Genomic DNA, 18,689 nt, shown 5'->3' with positions numbered 1-18,689 from the left:
ACCATAACCTTCTTCAAGTAATCGATGAACTTCTGCTACACTTTTTTTCAAATCAAAATAGTGCAAAAGCACATGTCGAAAAAACACTTTATCGCGTTCCATTTTTCACAAAGCAAAAGAAATTGTTGTTTAGGAAAATAATTGTGTATGCTGACTGAATGTTATCGAGAAATGTCGAAATTAATCACAAACTACCTGTTTCGTTAGTAATAACTACTAGAACTGTTTGCATTGCCATCTAACATTTGCGGGCGGAAACTAAGTTAAGGTCCTAATACATTATACTTGTTCCCTAAACAAGTTAGTGTCTATAAAATTCTCTGGTTACATTCTTACTTTCAGAGTTCTATTGATCTTTCACACAATGAAATGAAAATTTTATGCAATATGTTATCATTTTTAAACATTATATTTATAATTTATAATAATATTAAAAAACAAATATAGGACTGTCTCATAATTTAACTATTCTCCTTTTTGTATATTTTAATATTGTATAATTTACAATATTCTCTCTCTACATAGCTGATATTGTCTACATAAAAAGCGGACTGTTCATACACCACGTAAATATGTAAACAATTCGTGTAGACGTAAACTTGAAATCTGTGACGCAATCCTGGGGTAAAATTTAGCCACGAGGCGAAATTTTTTTAAACAAATTCACGAGATCTCTAACAATCAAACCTATTTCCTGAAACACACACATAATTGCGGTACGTACTTGTGTATACTTACATCAGCCATCACGTGTCGCACACTGATTCAATGTACTCCGGAGTGCACACACACGCACAAATCAAACGCGCCGATGTATGTAACGTGCGGTCACGTACATGACTGCGCTCTTTCTCAAGAGAAAGAGAGAGAGCTAGAGAGAGATCAAAAGGAAGAAAGATAGAGCTACGACCGATTGCATGGTGCTTAGATCGCGTTCGAGTCAGGCCTTCGGCGTTTCCAAACGTACTCGCGTTCCGGCCACCGGATATTAGTCAACCCGCATGCGAGACTACGTCTTTTTCTTTCTTTTCCTTTTGTTTTTTTTTTTTTGTTACCTGGCTCAGCGCAGTCTTACGTGGGTGCCGCGTTCACGGCGATTAGCGAGCGAGACGGACAGTGCGCGATGAGGAGCGAGCGCAGAACACGAAAGAGGATTATGACGATCGATACTCATCACAAGAACACGCTGCAGCTCGTCACCGGATGACGGGAATACGAGGGTCGGCTGTTTTATGAGATTCGGAAAGTAACCCGTGACTGTTTTGCCGTTTTATCATGGTCGTTTCGACAGAGACGGCCAACCAGCCAACGACAACCGCGGCCGGCTCGTTATCACGACGTATTTGCAAACACAGTAGCATTAACGAAACGTACAAACGTTTGGGATATATGAATTTTGCATCAGGGTTTAGCGTTTACACGTAAATTTTAATAATCTGCATGTAGACAAAACGTAAATTATGTACAGGATGTCATTTATGTAGACAATGAATAATTTATGGGTGTCGTTTAAAAAACGTACTTGTATTCGAAAACTAATTAAGAAAAGTTTATATTTTTATTTATAATCTTGATCAAGTAAAATCATGTTTGTCTTAAAAAATAATCATAACAGCCTTTATTTTGTCAAAAATCATTTTTTCCATAAAAAATGTGTTGCTTCTGAAAAATCCTCGATAGACTGATGTATATAAATTTTACAATAACTTTGAGTATGTTAAATAACAAAATTCAGCAACGTCGAGCCCCTTATAACTGATTAAATTACACTCATATTTGTTACATAGAATGACGAAATAGAAATATATAAAAAAAAAAAACGAAAAAAATAATCAAAATTTGCTCTAAGCAATATGTTATGTTAAATGTAATATAAAGACCTGTAAACTTTTAGTAAAAGAGAAGAGTGTAAACTTTTAGTAAAATTGTTTGCGTATCAAAAAATTTACATGATCATATGATATAAATTTAATAATTAAATTCAATAAAGTACATTTTCATAAATGTAATTTCATAAATGTAATTAAAAGAGTAATCATAAATAATCATGATGGATAATCATGAAAATCTATCTGGATTATTTACGAATATTTCCCGTGTCTTTCGAGAATTGGCCTCATCCGTCTAAGTATTGCGTCATCTGACTCTGTTCCGACTTTTGAAGAATGCGAACACTGGCAGTTCATTCATTAGCGGCTCGTCATTATCGAACAAAATTAGCTCGGAAGCGGGGTTCGCGTTTCAGTAAACAGTCAGCTGTGATTGACGCACATCTTTCGCCCTCTTTCTCCCACCTTTCCTTTCTTTCTCTCACGATCGAACACCTATCTTCAGATTTATTTTGTTACGATTGTTAGTATCTCGATTGATTGCGCACTGAGCGATTTCGAGAGTTCGTCCACGATACTTGCACCAGCTTCTCGGAATGAAAATTCCGCGCGCGTTGTCTTATTAACGTGTTATTTATATAATCGAGTCGCAAGGGCTATCAGCGAATATTGCTTACAGAGCGAATCTTTTTCTCAGAAAAGCTGACTCCGAATTCTCCCAATAAAAATGAACGGAGTGGTGCCTAAAGTAGAGTGAGTGGTGGAGTGAGCGATTCTAACTAGATTGATCTGACGCAATTAATTATGTCCGGATGATTTCCGGCGCGTCGAATATTCGCGTTACCAAAATGGATCGCCGAGCAACAACGCACAGCTGATCGGATCGAAAGATCCGTTTTTTTGTTCTCAAGTATCTTACACGAGGTGGAACGCACGTTTTTAAAATTTATCGTGACTCACGCCCACTTCGATTCGAGCAGTCTTTAATCATTTTGCTTCACCCTTCTTCGACTTATCTTTCCTACTTTCAAACGATAACGTGTCGTCGGTAGCAACATTAATAGAGACTGATAATGTCAAGTGCACACATTCAAGGATAACTATTGATAATACGTCCGAATGATATTCGATCTTCTGCTGCGTCATATATAAATCGGTTTCATAAGTGCCCGAGAATTTTGTACTTGAAAATTTCAGTTTGAAAGCAAAGCGTTACAGCGATATTGGAATTCGTGATATAATATACTTATGGAGAGTTCACACTGAGTCCGACGTTCAACGTTTGATGTGTAGGGAAGACATTTGGCCACCGGGCTGAGTTAGCAAAATCGATTATTTCTACTGTTCTTTGACATATTTCAGAATCAAGCAAGCAGAAATTTCAAAGCCATCTTTGACATGTTTAAAAATCTTGCTTGCTTAATCTTCTAACTTGTTAGTAAATACTAGAAATAACCGATTCTACGAACTTACCCCGATCTCCTCTACTGCCAGTGTTAGCAATATTATTCTGATAATATCATATAATTTTTCATTATTGAAACGAAGCATGTAATGCTTCGACGTTATACATCAAAGTAAATATGGATTTGTAGTTAACGCGCATACGTGCCACTCGTCATGCGTCGAAACTTTTCGTTAATGAGCGAACGATGAACGATTGCGCCTGTTATCGTCATTATTACGTGAGCCAGAGGCTCGTGTCGTGCGTGATTCGGTCGGAAGTTAATTGCGCGTCATCATTACCAAAGATAAATTAGTCATCAAGAAGCATCCGGAATCGCATCGGGCGATTGGAAGACAATGAAAGTGATTGTCGAGGCGAGAGGCAACACGGTGATCCTTTCGCGTATCACGCATGTGTTGGTGTCATTGTCATGCATTCTTCTCTGACCGATACCTTCGTCAGAATCTTTGCCAATGACGGATACCCTTCGTCGAATCTTTCTCAATGACGAATCGTGACTCATCAGAGCTTATCTAATAATCATTCGACAGCAAAACTAATCCAAGCGATAAAGGAAACCATGTATTTTCCTACATTTCACGCAATACACTATTCTAACGTTCCACCGAAGAGAAATCGATTTCAAATTGACCGAAAGATTTATAATTAATGAAATGGTAATCTTGCTTTATTTGGAATATCATGCAGAGCAATTACGAGAAGTTGGCAAATATTCTCGTACAAAGTTACATCGCGAGGTTTCTCAGCAACCAGAGTCTTGTAGCTCGAGATTTATTAGGCTCGACCTCTCTTCTCGTGGCGTACGATAAAAATAAATTGAAAAATGCGAATGATAAATAAAAAGGGGGATATAAATAAAGCGAGGGGGAAGCTAGAATGCGCCGCGAAATATTTCACGTTTCAAACGTGCGTGAGCGAAACTATTTTTGTTGGAGCTTCTGGACAGTCGAAATGAAGGAAGAAGTGCGTCATCGCTTTTAACAGAGCCTACCCCGACGCGCGTTATCGTTTAGGATACACCGTGGTAAACTTGTATAGGATGATTCATCTAGGTTAATCACTCGCGTTGCATTCTTTCCTTAATGGTTTAAGGAAACATCATATCTAAAAACTTTACTGACAAAAGACTGGCTTGTTTTTGTAAAGTTTGTCGTATCGAGTAGATGTCTAAATGTTACTTCTGGACTAAGGCAATTGGATACATGAAAAATTCGTTGAAAAATCACGCGAAAAAAGAGCTAGAATCCTTTAAAATACTCCCATTTTTTAGACACTCCAAAATGGCTTTTCATTTCTGGATCAAGGCAATAGGGAACATGAAAAATCACCCAAAACTGGGGATTAAAAATTGATATAAAGGTTTATAATTTTATAAATAACACAAAACGACTTATTTCTAGACACAAGTTAATCACAACTTCCATCTCACTCGATCTGCATCAAATGATATATATCTGGTAATTATTAATATTCATTATTTATTGTTTTTAATTTTTTTAATTTGTTTTTATTTTTTAAGTTTTGTTATTAATTTATTAATTTTGTATTTATTGATTTTAATCATGTCGTATGAAAACATATGGGCCGATACATATGTATAAAAATATTTATTTATCTGTCTAAAGTCATAAAATTTGTTAATAAAATCGTAATAAAACATATGTGAAAGTAATATCAGAAATAAGGGAGCCAAATTGGCTCCAACGGTCCTTCTACGTAGACAAATAAAAATTAAACACACCATCTTATGTAATTAAATTTTTTATTTACCAAAATTAAGATTATGATGAAAAGTCACAAGAAGTTATCACATGGAAGAGAAACTGAAAAAAGTTATAGCTGTTTGAATTTTGTGAGGAGCCAAATTGGCTACCTTGGTCCTTCTAGTGTTAAGGGTTAAGAAACTGCCGCGTCTTTACCTGACTAATAAATTATCCCACCTCACGCCGTCACTTGCTTCACCACATCGCTCAGAATGCACGCACACCCGCGATGCACGTCGAAGTACGCGGAACGGACTTTTCGTAACAAACGTATCGTCGCTTAATCAGAGCTAAGATTGCGAGGGAACGCGGTGATTTAAGCTTCGCCGCGCGCAAGCACTGCCTTTTGTGAATCACGTGCGCCGTCACGCTGTCTTCATAATATATTGCACGACATACAATGTAACTTTCCGTTATGGCGCACCGTTCGGCGAGTTCACGGTGTGCAATAAACAGCCGGGGGAATGAAATCGCACGAAATTGTCCCATTTCGCGTTGTGGCTCGTGAAACGATCGTTTCGCCAAGAAACCGGATGTCGATAATCACAGATGATTGTTACTCATCGCTTCTTGTGTACGGTTTAACTGGCCGGCGATTAGCTTAGTTGTTTCTTCGAAACTGTGCAATTATTGGCAATTTCAGCGACGTTACCCCTTTGTGAAATGATTGATGTTTAATCTTATAAAAAGATATTTAATCTCATACACGCAAAATTATACGTGATCTCTTTCCCCCCTCCCTCTCTCTCTCTCTCTCTCTCTCTCTCTCTCTCTCGTATGTTTTCCTCCTGGTATTCCAGGTTCTTATTAATCAATCAGTTTATCAAAGCATATAATGTACTTACGAGTGGTATGATTTGTTCAATTCGCCGTTCATTCATGATGACGAATCAGAATTTTTGTTATCTCAATATTGATACGCGTTGAAACGATTCGATCGTTTCCTCGGAAGGCGCGATTCGACTTTTCACGACGGGGGGGAGGGGGGGGGGAAATTAGACGTTTCCGGATCTCTGCTTCTGGAGAGCGCGTGCTTTCAGATTACCGTTTGGGAAGTACCGTCGTGTAGCAGACACGCCGCGTACATTAGCAGTGACTGTTATCCGCCCCCGATACGAAAACTCTTCGCTCGCTCGCTCGCTGCCGCGAACAGGAACGGAAACGCGGAAGTCCCGGCCCACCGACACGAAATTACGCGCTACTTCCTCCGATAGAGAGAAGCCTTCTATCTACGCTCGTGGGAAGACGTGCGCGACGCCCAACCTTCGCTCGATAAACGAACTGTGACACGGACCAATGGTTGCTCGACGGCAGGAAGTAGAGACGATCTCAGATATTTGTTAAGCCAGATATTTGGTTCGTATCCGAATAAATGTCGACAACTTATTTCCGTTTAGTTGTGACAGACGTGCATTCTCACAAACATTTCGTCCATCGCTCGATATCGCCGATACAGCTCGCGTTGACGAGTAAAAAATTGCCCGCCGGGCAAAAGGCCGATTTCGCATTTATGAATATCAATCACGAATATTAATTCCCTTCCTTCCACCCCCTTCCCCTCCAACGTATAATAAATCTTGTAAATTTTTCGAGAAATTGAGATGTTCTCTTCTCACAGAGGAATATATATGTACTACAGTTCGGATTTATATGCGCGCGTTTCGCAAAAAGTAACAAAGAGCACGTTGATACTATCGTCGAGACCTCGGGATCTTGGAGCGGCCTCGGTTGAGGTAACAGCGACGAGGGTTACGAAATTTGACAATGAAGTTAATCGACAACGTTCATTCACCGTGATATCCGTGAGTTTTTTTACGAAGGACACGTCGATATATGCGACTCGACCTTCGCGAGAGAGCCCTTGTCCTCTATAGAGAACGTTGATTTCCTTCATTAATTCTCGCCTGCAAACATATTTCGCGAAATTCATTCCGTAAAAACTGTAATAGTATTGTCAAAATATTTCTCGCGATTGTAAATAGTGCGAAGATGACTTATTTAGCGGGTTACATGGGAAACAAATATAATTATACAAGGTGATGCAATAAATCTAGTGGCATTGTCTCATGTAATAATTTCTTAGGGATAACTAGATGCAATTATTTCAATTTAGATGAATATTACACACATATTCGTATAATATTCGAATTTCAAAGACGCCCCCTTCAAAATCTTCAAGATATCCCCATTATGTACAGACAAACAGGAAACAAGCTTCTGAAACGTTTGAATCCTTCTATTAGCTTAATACTTGTAATCAGAAGATAGCGCAATGCTTACAAAAATTTTAAATATTCGTACTGATAATGTGTCCCCTTATCGATAAAAGTGTTCCGATACGTGCAAAAACGCGGTGCAATTGCACGATACTTGCAATTGTCGAACCGGATTTCTCACGCGTGTTCTCAACATGTGCAACAACGAACGTGTTCTCAGCCTTGCGTGGAACGCACGTCGCGCGCGCACATTTCGCAAATCGCGCGCGACGCAGCACATGCCCACGCATTGCACTGCTTTGCGCGCTGCGCGCGTGGAGGAGTACCGGTCTAAAGTCCGGGACGAGGAGAAGTTTAAAATTCTCGAACCGGTTAGCCGGCGGTTTCGTTTGCGCCTTGGATGCTTCCAGGAGAAAGAATGGAGAGAAAGAGATGGAGAAAGAGTATCAGCTTAAAGACGAGTCGAGGAGGCCGTCCGGCTCTCGTCCTGCGAATCCGAACGATCTCGAGGAAGATGCGAGAAACAAAGAGAGAGAGAGAGAGAGAGAGAGAGAGAGAGAGAGAGAGAGAGATCGAAAGAAAGAGGATGTTGCGGATCCTCCTACACAGAACGCGCGGAAATAACGTAATGGCAGTTGCCGTGGAAGGAAGATAAACGGGCTTTTGAGATAAACTGCTATTGAGGGGAGCACAGACTCGTCTCGCTTGTCGAACACGTTCCGGAAACCAAAAATAACACCCCACTTCCGCGACACGCGTACGAGATGAGAAAAATTAGTGAGTACAGTGAGGTGACTTCGATCGCGGTCGAAGGAGAGAAAGTATCCGCGATTTGATATCGCCTCGTATGCGTGGTTTCATTCGATTTGACCTTACAAACTTTGATCGTAACCGAGAGAATACGCAGAGAGAAATGTTTCTTTGGATTCAGAATTCCTTGTTTGTTTGACTCAAACAACATAGATAAAACAATATTCAAAGTTGCATACATTTATAATTAATTAATTAATTAAAGTTTACTACAATTTGAAGTCGTAAACAGGTTTGTGTATGAGAGAGAATATGTTCACGACTTCAAATAACAATTTTTTATATTTAATTAATATTTATAGTATAAAATAGATCTCTTTAGTCTCTTTCGCATAGATTTATTTTCTTGAAGGCATATTTGCGTCCAAAGTTTTTCACATCGAGTGTGCTGTATATAAAATCGAAAATAATATAAAATAAATGGATAAATAAAAATATGATATCAAAGAAAAAAAATATTGTTATTCAATTCTTTTGTATATATATATATATTTTTTTTTTTTTTTTTTTATATGAAAAATAAAATATTAACGTGTTTCTAATTTCCAGTAACTTTTTGCAGATACTATATTGCAAACTCAACCCTTATTTTGGCTAAATTTTATACATTTCTAGCGGTTTTAAACGCACGTTTCCACGAATCTCGTGGTGAAGTTGACACGACGAGACCGAATTTGATTCCTGAGTTTGACCTGGCTTCTCGAATACCTTCTTTCGTATCCAACCTATGCAACTGTCCTCACGAAAATATACGAGGTCCAAGGTCCGTGGATTCGTAACAATGCGAAGGGAAGGTCTTCCTATTAGTGGTCATTTTTTAACCATGCATTTGTGTATGTATGTATATATTCAAGAATCTCCCGACACACATATAAAACATATATGTATGTCGGGAGATACTTCGTACTGTTACCAATCCACGGACCTTGGTGAGGTCAATTATACTGCAGAATGCTGTGTCCTTTCCATGAGTTTGGTATCCTAAAGAAATTTACCTGGTCGCGTCGTGTACTCGCCGACAGTCTCCTCCGCGATTCACATAGCCAACAACACTCTATTATTACTTCTGCGCACACAAATATACAAGCCAAACTAATTCCGAATCGGGACGCACAAAGCGCAACCGATAGTATTAAATATAAGCGTGCAGGATGCGGTTAATAAAGCGACATCACGCGCAGACCGGATGCACCGAAAAGACGCGGTCTACTTTCATTTCGCAATCATGAGGGTCTGCGACTAATTTTCTAAAACCGATTCATGACAACGGCCAACCGCGACGGATGAATGCAGAAAGTATGAGAGAGGAGGGAGAAGAGAGAAAGAGAGAGAACGTGGAGATATAAGGAAGATAATTATGCATACTCGTGCATAATTAAATAGGATACGATCGAATAAATTGAGTAAATTGAGTTTATGTTATTTCCGGTCGACACATACGACTCTTCGCGCTCGCGAAGCAAGTTGTGCGATCGCGGCCGACTTCGTCGAAAAGCGACTCGAGCAAATATCCGACAATAAAAAATATTAATGGCGCCGTTAATTATGCGGGTGTGAGCGGTTTCTTAACGGCGGGACTCTAAATCCGCGTTCTCACTGTCTAAATCCGGACGGTGAAAGGCGAGAATGTATCGAATATACGCGCACGCACGCGCACGAAATCAACGATTGAACCTGAGCGTGATCGGCCAATATACAGTGGATATTAACTAAATCTAATTAATGCAAATTATGTCAAGTAAAATGATGGAAAATACGACGCGGGGTAGACTACGTACATATATGTGTATGTAGACATTTGTAGAGACAAATTGCGTAAGATTTTCTAACGACTTTATGTCGACTCGCTGTTTTTTTCTCTCTGCTCTATAGCAATGGAAATTCACAGTCTCCTTCGCTCGGAAGAAAATATATTCGCGCTTTTTGCGACGATTTGTTAAGGAGATTCTAGTGCTATTCTCCAGTCAATATCAGTATTTTATTAAACAAATCGTTTAATATAATTGAAAACATATTATTCTGTAACTAATTAGTAAAAAGAAATGAAATGTAATGAGACGGAATCTATAAACATTATTAAATGTAATCGTTTTTTATTTTACAAGTTATCAAATATTTTAAAAATGACAAAAATTATAAAACACTGATTTAATGCCAACACCAATAGCAAGATATTTAAATATGGAATGTACTTGTTATTACATTTGATATATTATTAATTTTATTTAACTTAAATTTTGAAAATGCAAAGATGTGTTATGTTAAAATAAATTGTATATAGAAGTCGCCGCGTAAAGTATCGCAAAGTGGCGATAGAGAGAAATTAAGAAACCCCGCAGGACTTAGAAGAATATCTGAGCCTTGCTCGAGATATTACAGGAGAGAGAGCACCACAGAGTGGTGGAAAGCTGCAGACTAAATCCGCAAGGATCTCGCGTGGGACCTTCCTTCTCAACCAGTCGATTGTCGAAGGAAGTAGAGGGAGGAACAGCGAAAACACCAAAATACCCTCGCCGGACAAGCGTCCGTACGAAGGGCAGCCTAACGCGCTGCAAAACAGCACTCTAAAAAGGCCTCGAGCCGTCGCTCGCTCCTGCTTAAGTAGTGTCGTCGCGGAATTTGACAGTGAACGCGACAGCCTGGTGGAAGTTGTTGCCGCGTTGCGGCGACAGCGCGAAGCAGCGAGACAGACCGCTCGCAAATCGTTTAATATAATTGAAAACATATTATTCTGTAACTAATTAGTAAAAAGAAATGAAATGTAATGAGACGGAATCTATAAACATTATTAAATGTAATCGTTTTTCATTTTACAAGTTATCAAATATTTTAAAAATGACAAAAATGATAAAACACTGATTTAATGCCAACACCAATAGCAAGATATTTAAATATGGAATGTACTTGTTATTACATTTGATATATTATTAATTTTATTTAACTTAAATTTTGAAAATGCAAAGATGTGTTATGTTAAAATAAATTGTATATAGAAGTCGCCGCGTAAAGTATCGCAAAGTGGCGATAGAGAGAAATTAAGAAACCCCGCAGGACTTAGAAGAATATCTGAGCCTTGCTCGAGATATTACAGGAGAGAGAGCACCACAGAGTGGTGGAAAGCTGCAGACTAAATCCGCAAGGATCTCGCGTGGGACCTTCCTTCTCAACCAGTCGATTGTCGAAGGAAGTAGAGGGAGGAACAGCGAAAACACCAAAATACCCTCGCCGGACAAGCGTCCGTACGAAGGGCAGCCTAACGCGCTGCAAAACAGCACTCTAAAAAGGCCTCGAGCCGTCGCTCGCTCCTGCTTAAGTAGTGTCGTCGCGGAATTTGACAGTGAACGCGACAGCCTGGTGGAAGTTGTTGCCGCGTTGCGGCGACAGCGCGAAGCAGCGAGACAGACCGCTCGCAAATCGTTTAATATAATTAAAAACATATTATTCTGTAACTAATTAGTAAAAAGAAATGAAATGTAATGAGACGGAATCTATAAACATTATTAAATGTAATCGTTTTTCATTTTACAAGTTATCAAATATTTTAAAAATGACAAAAATGATAAAACACTGATTTAATGCCAATACCAATAGCAAGATATTTAAATATGGAATGTACTTGTTATTACATTTGATATATTATTAATTTTATTTAACTTAAATTTTGGAAATGCAAAGATGTGTTATGTTAAAATAAATTGTATATAGAAGCGACAGCGCGAAGCAGCGAGGCAGACCGCTCGCAAATCGTTTAATATAATTAAAAACATATTATTCTGTAACTAATTAGTAAAAAGAAATGAAATGTAATGAGACGGAATCTATAAACATTATTAAATGTAATCGTTTTTCATTTTACAAGTTATCAAATATTTTAAAAATGACAAAAATGATAAAACACTGATTTAATGCCAATACCAATAGCAAGATATTTAAATATGGAATGTACTTGTTATTACATTTGATATATTATTAATTTTATTTAATTTAAATTTTGAAAATGCAAAGATGTGTTATGTTAAAATAAATTGTATATAAAAGTCGCCGCGTAAAGTATCGCAAAGTGGCGATAGAGAGAAATTACGGCTCGCAAGTACGGCTTCGCCTGAAGCACGGCCGCCCGTACTCTGCCCGCACAGCTATCACTGTCCGTACGGAACAATTGACTTCACGAATTTTGTTATAAATCTACAAGATTTCTTTTCAACATGATGGCAAATTTATGTGATATTTGACTACCCTTATAGAAATATCATACTAAGAATCATTGATAATTACTTATTATCCAGTATTTTTAATACTGAAAGTAAGTAATTATCAATGATTCTTAGTATGATATTTCTATAAGGGTAAAATATGCTTATATATATATAAATGTTCATTTTATTATTACAATACAGATTTTAAACTTGTCTCATATAAAAATATGTAAAATTAAACGAAATTTCTCTTATATACTAGTATTGTATTATATATAATTATAGAGGTGTTATATACACTGCAAATTCAAATTTGTTATTTTTAAACACATAAGTATGTAATTTGACTGAAGTTCTTTCTATATGTAGTTTTAAATCATGTCACTCAGCACGTTTAAGAAACGTGTAAATTATAATTTCATACATTTAAACGTATAAATGATATGATCTTAAAATGATAAGGAACATGTAGAACAAAATTCAGTCGAAATAACACACTTGGATTTACATGAAGATGCTTGTACAATAGAAATTTACAATTAAATATCTCAGATATGATACGGTAAAGGTTACGGAAATATCTTATTAGGCATTGTTAATTTACTTAATTTTTGCATCATGCATATATTATAGAATTATCTTTTATTTGATCAAACGCTGCGTGTGGAACCTCCTTATATTCTCAGCGACAGTGAGAAAAAAGCCGCGCTAATCTTTCGGTTGACTGCACTGTTCATCCTTGAAACTATCACTTGGCAATATTTTTCTTTCAATATTGATCCGAAGTAAATTTGCACTTTTGGAACTTTCTGCGATTACGCAACTGATCCGCGGCCCGCATCGTCCAGACATCGTGGCTGTACTTTAAATGAAAGAAATGTATTAGCCGAACGAGTTCCCACAGAGTACTGCACGCGCTCCCGTTTCCCGTCTCATTAAGAGGAATCTCGATTGAAAGCTCGGATGACTGCGATATTCCACGAAACGCTTCGTGGCGCAACGCTTTGCGCACGATGACTTCAGCGACGTCACGGCCGCCGCGATTTCCAATTGTAAAGGTGAGATTAAACGCGTAATGAAAGAACGATGTATTCTTTCGTTATCGACACCAAGTGCAAATACGCATTGCGCGTGATCCGTCTGCAAACGTGGGCGACGCTGATCGGATGCTGCTTTGTACCGCGATAAATTTGCGTTTAACGTGAATACACGCGCGTCCGCGAATTCACGTGGGCCTACGTAATAAAACACAGAGGCAATAGAGCCGATTGCGTCAGTGCATAAAACGACATCGCGAAATATAGCGCGGTCCCGAACACTAATCAGCGAGGTGACGGTCCCAATTATAAGCCAAGTTCCAATTTTGGGTCAATCTTGATTTATTAATGTATTAAAAAGATACATATTATAGCGAAAAACATGTTTGTTTGTATTTTTTAACATAACGTATAACAAATCTGCACTGAGAAAAATTATCTGATAAAAAATTAATAAATGATTAAAAAAATTAATATTTCCGATCAAATTCCGATAAATTTTTATAACCGATCAAGAAATCTGATTAAATTTTATCGGATACTTCCGATCATAATGGCATTTCATTATATAAACAGATAACAAAAATTATGAACCGATATTTCTTATTGGATATTTCCTGATCGGATACAAAAATTCATCGGAATTTTGATCGGAAATATCCGTTTGTTAATTTTTCGTCGGATAATTTCTCTTAGTGTGGGTATTACAGATCCTGCAATGAAATCTTACTTCCACCAGTCAGGATCATTGAGAAATAAGACGGAGCAGTGAAGTGGAGAATGTTTTCAATGAAAATCAATGAATATTCGCTGACCATCAGTAAAATAGTTCTCTTACTGACCCATTCAGAAATATTTTTATTGATACACTTCGAAAGAATATGAAATCATGCATATGAGGCGCGATTCGTTCAATATTCATTCCATGCAGTATCAGTGCGCGCATTGACATTTATCCGCTCGACAGTATGTTATTTTAACTGGTCGTGCACGATAATGTGTAAAGCCCGTTACATGCGATCTATATTCTGCGATTTTTATTGCTTCTTACTACTATTTCTACTTCTTACTACTATTACTTGCTGATAGAATCAGTCTCACGAGACGTACGCTTTTCGACGTATCATTATGTGTAGTGTCGAAAAATACTGTAATATAAAAGCGTGTTGCCTCTGTCATGATTTCTAGTAACGATAAATTCGTATAAGCAAAAATAGAGCTGAGTCGCGAAAATATCCGGTACCGTAAAAGTTTCCCTGAGTTTATCTCGTGTTTCCTGCGTTTTATGTGCGCGTATTTTTTTCTGGGTTCTGATAAAATATATCACACGCGGCAAAGCTTCTCTCATCCACGCCTCGGTTGCGTCATTTTTCACGCGCGTGTTCATGGCGCGTGTTCGTGGCGCAAGTCGACGGGAACAACTAACGCAACCATGAAGCACGCAACACACGCGCGTGAAACACTGCACTATAGCAATGGGAGATACACTAGTCGCGTGTTTTGCCGTATGGCGTAATCATCTTTTAGGAAGTGTCGCGACATTCGCTTATATATCCTCACATTCATTTTGCCGAGTTTGCAACTCGTAAATCGCGAAGTCTCTTCCCGAATAACGCGATATCGATACATTCTCGGCAACAGTAATCTCAGTAATAGTAATTTATTTTTGCTTTGTTCCAGTGACTTACTGAAAAATTGCATAAAAGTACTTTTTCTCGTCACCTTCAGGTTACAATAAAAATGATTGAAATTTGATTGATGAAAATATTAATAAATACCGTTTAAATACTTTAATTTTACTTAAGTTGTTTTCTTTAATTTGTTAATAATTCTTACTTTAATTTTAAAAATTTAGCAAAAATTTTAACATTTTTTTATATTTTGATTTTCATAATTTTTACTTTTTTTGCTTTAATACTCTGCCGTTATTACTCTTATTTTTTCAGACAATGAAATATACGAGATACGCGTACGAGTACGCGTACGAGAAAAGAAAAATATCCACAGCGCAAAGTGATACAACTTGGAAACGCAGAAATATTGTGCCTTTCCAGAGATCTCGTTATCTCTCAACAGCTTGGCGTGATCACTTAAATTATGCCAGGCAATAAACAATCCCGTTGTAAAAATAGGTAACCACATTTCTACATATCGGACCTTTCTATTCACGCAAGATCGGTACGTACAAACCGTGGATATCGTTCGTATTCCCTCGGTTGAGTTGATTGATTTACACGAAGTTGGACGACTGTTAATAATTCACGATATCTTTACGAGAAGCTAACGCGAGTTAACGGAGAATCGTGCTCGAGAAGATTAGCTTTTGACTAATTGGTGATTAGTGCAAACGTAAACGTCACGATTTAGGAGGCTAAGTTGCAAGAATATTAATGACCGATACGCAACTGGTTTCTCACAGTATTTATTTTTTAATAATTTTTTATAGTTATGTTTTTCCTCAAGAAACGAAGTTGTGTTATCTTACAGATAAATATTTAATTCGAGACTTATCTGTCGATATATTTAAATTGTGCATGTGTGAAACGAGTTACGATAGATGATAAAGATTCTGATTCAATTTTCGTTAGAGAATGCTACTTTATTTTTCCTGCTACTTTTATTTTTATCTAATGACGTCACGAACACAACAACGTTTCTCCGATAAAGAACAATATATAGAGACAGAAAGAGAAAATCAGATTAAGAAATTCGAAATAAATATTTGTAACACACAGTTTATGTATGTGTATAACAATTCTTTATATATAGAAAATATTAAATATAAAAAGTTACCGAGAAATTTTCGTAATGCAGCTAAAAACATTTTTTGCTCCAACTAACGAATAACGAATATTATCTTCTTCAGCTGCTTTTATTGCAAATAGTGGATTTTAGATATGGAATTTACAATTTTACTGTTTTCATCTTATATTAGTCGATATCTTAACACTAGAATTACCAAAACAATCAAAGAAACGGAAATAGAATCTCTTATAAGTCTTCCTTCTATAATAACTTGAATTTTTACGTTTTACGAAAAAGTAGCAGCAATAAATTAGAAAATAGATTGTACTTACAAAATATATTTAAAACTTTTCATACACATAAAAAAAGAAGAAAAAAAATCCATAAAGTACGAGACTCGAACTCGAGTCTTTATCATGACAGTCTAGGTATTCTCCACTATACTGCTACAATCATTCGAATCAATTCTATAGCATACTTATTATGTACATGAGTATTTCAATAATCTGAGTATTATAGAGATCAACGATAATTAGTAGATAATATTGATATCCGACATAAATTAAAAAATGTAAAACACACGATGTCGGATACCATCAATATTCCCTAAATGTCATCGACCTCTAATCCTAACATTGAGCAAAGGAAGCAAATAGATAAACAATTCAAAGTCTAATCATAATTTTCAACTGATTGCTACAAATAAACGGTATTAAATAAAACATCCTTCCGTTTTTAATGATCAATGCACAATTCTAGAAATCTTTTTCTAGTTGAATACATACATAAATGTCTTAAGGTAAGCTTAAACAAGGATATTTTTAAAACCTTTTAAGATAATGTATCCAAGATATCTTAAAATAATATCTTTAAGACGTCTTTCTGAGAGCTTTTAAGATGTTTTAACAATTTTAAGATGTCTTTTAGAGATATCTTTAGGGCGCCATAATGTTATTTGGGTACATATTATAGATATTTATCTTATATTAGGTCAAACGTTACTACTTTTTGAAAGGATCCTAGCAAACGTGTCTTGAGGTAAGAATCGCACATTTCACTAAAAATGCGGACTGATGGAAGATCGAACTTGACATCGTTCGAGGTTTTTCTCTCGGTGTGCGTGTAAACATAAATCTTCAGTCGTGACGCGTATCCTTGCTTGCTCGAATGACCCAATTATACGTTTAAATCCCCTGTAGTTGAACGTACGAGAATTTATCGAGAACGAGCGAAGGCCGATGAGCGAATCCCCATGAATCGATACGATCGATCGTATGCTTCGTCGGCGTGATCAACGTCTAGAAAATTAGCCGATTACAAAGAGAGAAATATTCATTGAGCGGGATCTCATCGCGTAGAATCGTTTCGATATTCCGCAGACTTATCTGGAAAAATTCCAGGGTCTACGCGAAAATTTCTCACTTCGATAATAAAAATAAATTCTTGCGCACACAACGCGTAAAGATACGTGCAAGTAAAGCAAATAATTTCCGTCGCACTGCGTTGTTGTTTGAGAACTTATACATGCACAGCCGGAGGAAAATTAAACCTGTAAATCTTCACACATATCTTCGTGTGTCCAATAACAAACGTGTCTTTCTCCTCCTGATCCGCAATGTAATATTTTCGCCTCCTTTTAATAAAATTTTCTTTTAAAAAAAATGACGCTTATTCCCATAGAGTACAGCAAGATTCTAGCAATGTTGTGGCAACGTTTCATCATAAAATTACGATATTGCAAATACATTGCGATATTTTGCTGCAACATTGTTATGAGATTGCGGCAATGGTAAAATACCAATTTTTTTAGAAATACAAAAACCATTAAAAAGTTATATCCTCCTTTAAATTTATAATAAATTACGCAACTAGCATTTACAAGATCAGACTCATTAAGATATTAAAGCGTGAATCTAATGGCTTTATCAAAATCTAACATAAGTACTTTCTCATAAACAATTAATAAAATAGAAAATAGGAATTTTATTTACAAAATATATTTAATACCTTTCATATACATAAAAAAAGAGAAAAAATTCGTAAAGTACGGGACTCGAAGCCGAGTCTTCAGCGTGACAGTTTAGGTATTCCCCGCTATGCTGCTACAAATCATTAATTGCTTATCAAACAATTAATAAATAATAAAATAGTTAAAATTTGCAACAAATTTGATTCCATTCATTGGTATGTAAATTCCGGGCAATAATGTATTGCCTAAGTCTTATTTTACGCCATTCATTTCTTTCGAAAATAACAGCCATAAATCCAAAATATAATCTATTTACTGGCTCGAATTTGAATAAGAAATTTTTTCGTTTACTACTACTGAGAAAAAAACGATAATTTTATAGAACTTTCAGTTTTTAACATCCTGTATCTCTCGCTCAAACTAAGTCTTTGAGATCCTATGAACTTTTCTTCACAAAGTGACCTCAAAACTCAACTCCTGGACAGTACTTAAGAAACACTCTGCACAGAAGCTTATAGATATGCAAGATCTCATAATAAATTCACGCTTGAACTTTAAAGATTTGATGATAAATGTCCAGACGCGCGTCATCGCTGATCTATCTATAAATCTGACTACAGTCGTGCGATTTTTCAAAAGAACGTCGGTTTTAGTTT

At 36.8% G+C, this 18,689-nt stretch overlaps 2 protein-coding genes across 4 annotated transcripts in view; one reads left to right on the top strand and one right to left on the bottom strand.

Moving 5' to 3' along the window:
- LOC116841927 (tribbles homolog 2) overlaps positions 1–5,435 on the bottom strand; it is a 40,981-nt gene extending 35,546 nt beyond the window's left edge. The window contains exon 1 of the mRNA XM_032810422.1: positions 5,217–5,435. The gene's annotated coding sequence lies outside the window, so the exon portion shown is untranslated. The remainder of the gene's footprint in view (positions 1–5,216) is intronic.
- LOC116841929 (probable RNA methyltransferase CG11342) overlaps positions 1–18,689 on the top strand; it is a 34,905-nt gene that overhangs the window by 2,705 nt on the left and 13,511 nt on the right. The window contains exon 3 of one of the 3 annotated variants that reach the window (XM_032810425.1): positions 15,266–15,451. The exons of the other annotated variants lie outside the window; for them this stretch is intronic. Within the exon in view, the coding sequence (XP_032666316.1) occupies positions 15,417–15,451 (35 nt within the window). The 5' untranslated portion in view covers positions 15,266–15,416. The remainder of the gene's footprint in view (positions 1–15,265; positions 15,452–18,689) is intronic. 3 annotated transcript variants of the gene reach the window in all.

Source organism: Odontomachus brunneus, unplaced genomic scaffold, assembly GCF_010583005.1.
Source record: "Odontomachus brunneus isolate Ranch 3 - 2012 unplaced genomic scaffold, Obru_v1 Obru_scaffold_019, whole genome shotgun sequence".
In the NCBI taxonomy this organism is placed as follows: Eukaryota; Metazoa; Arthropoda; class Insecta; order Hymenoptera; family Formicidae; genus Odontomachus; species Odontomachus brunneus.
The sequence above is the reverse complement of the archived record's forward strand: the minus strand, read 5'-3'. Positions and strand labels throughout refer to the sequence as shown.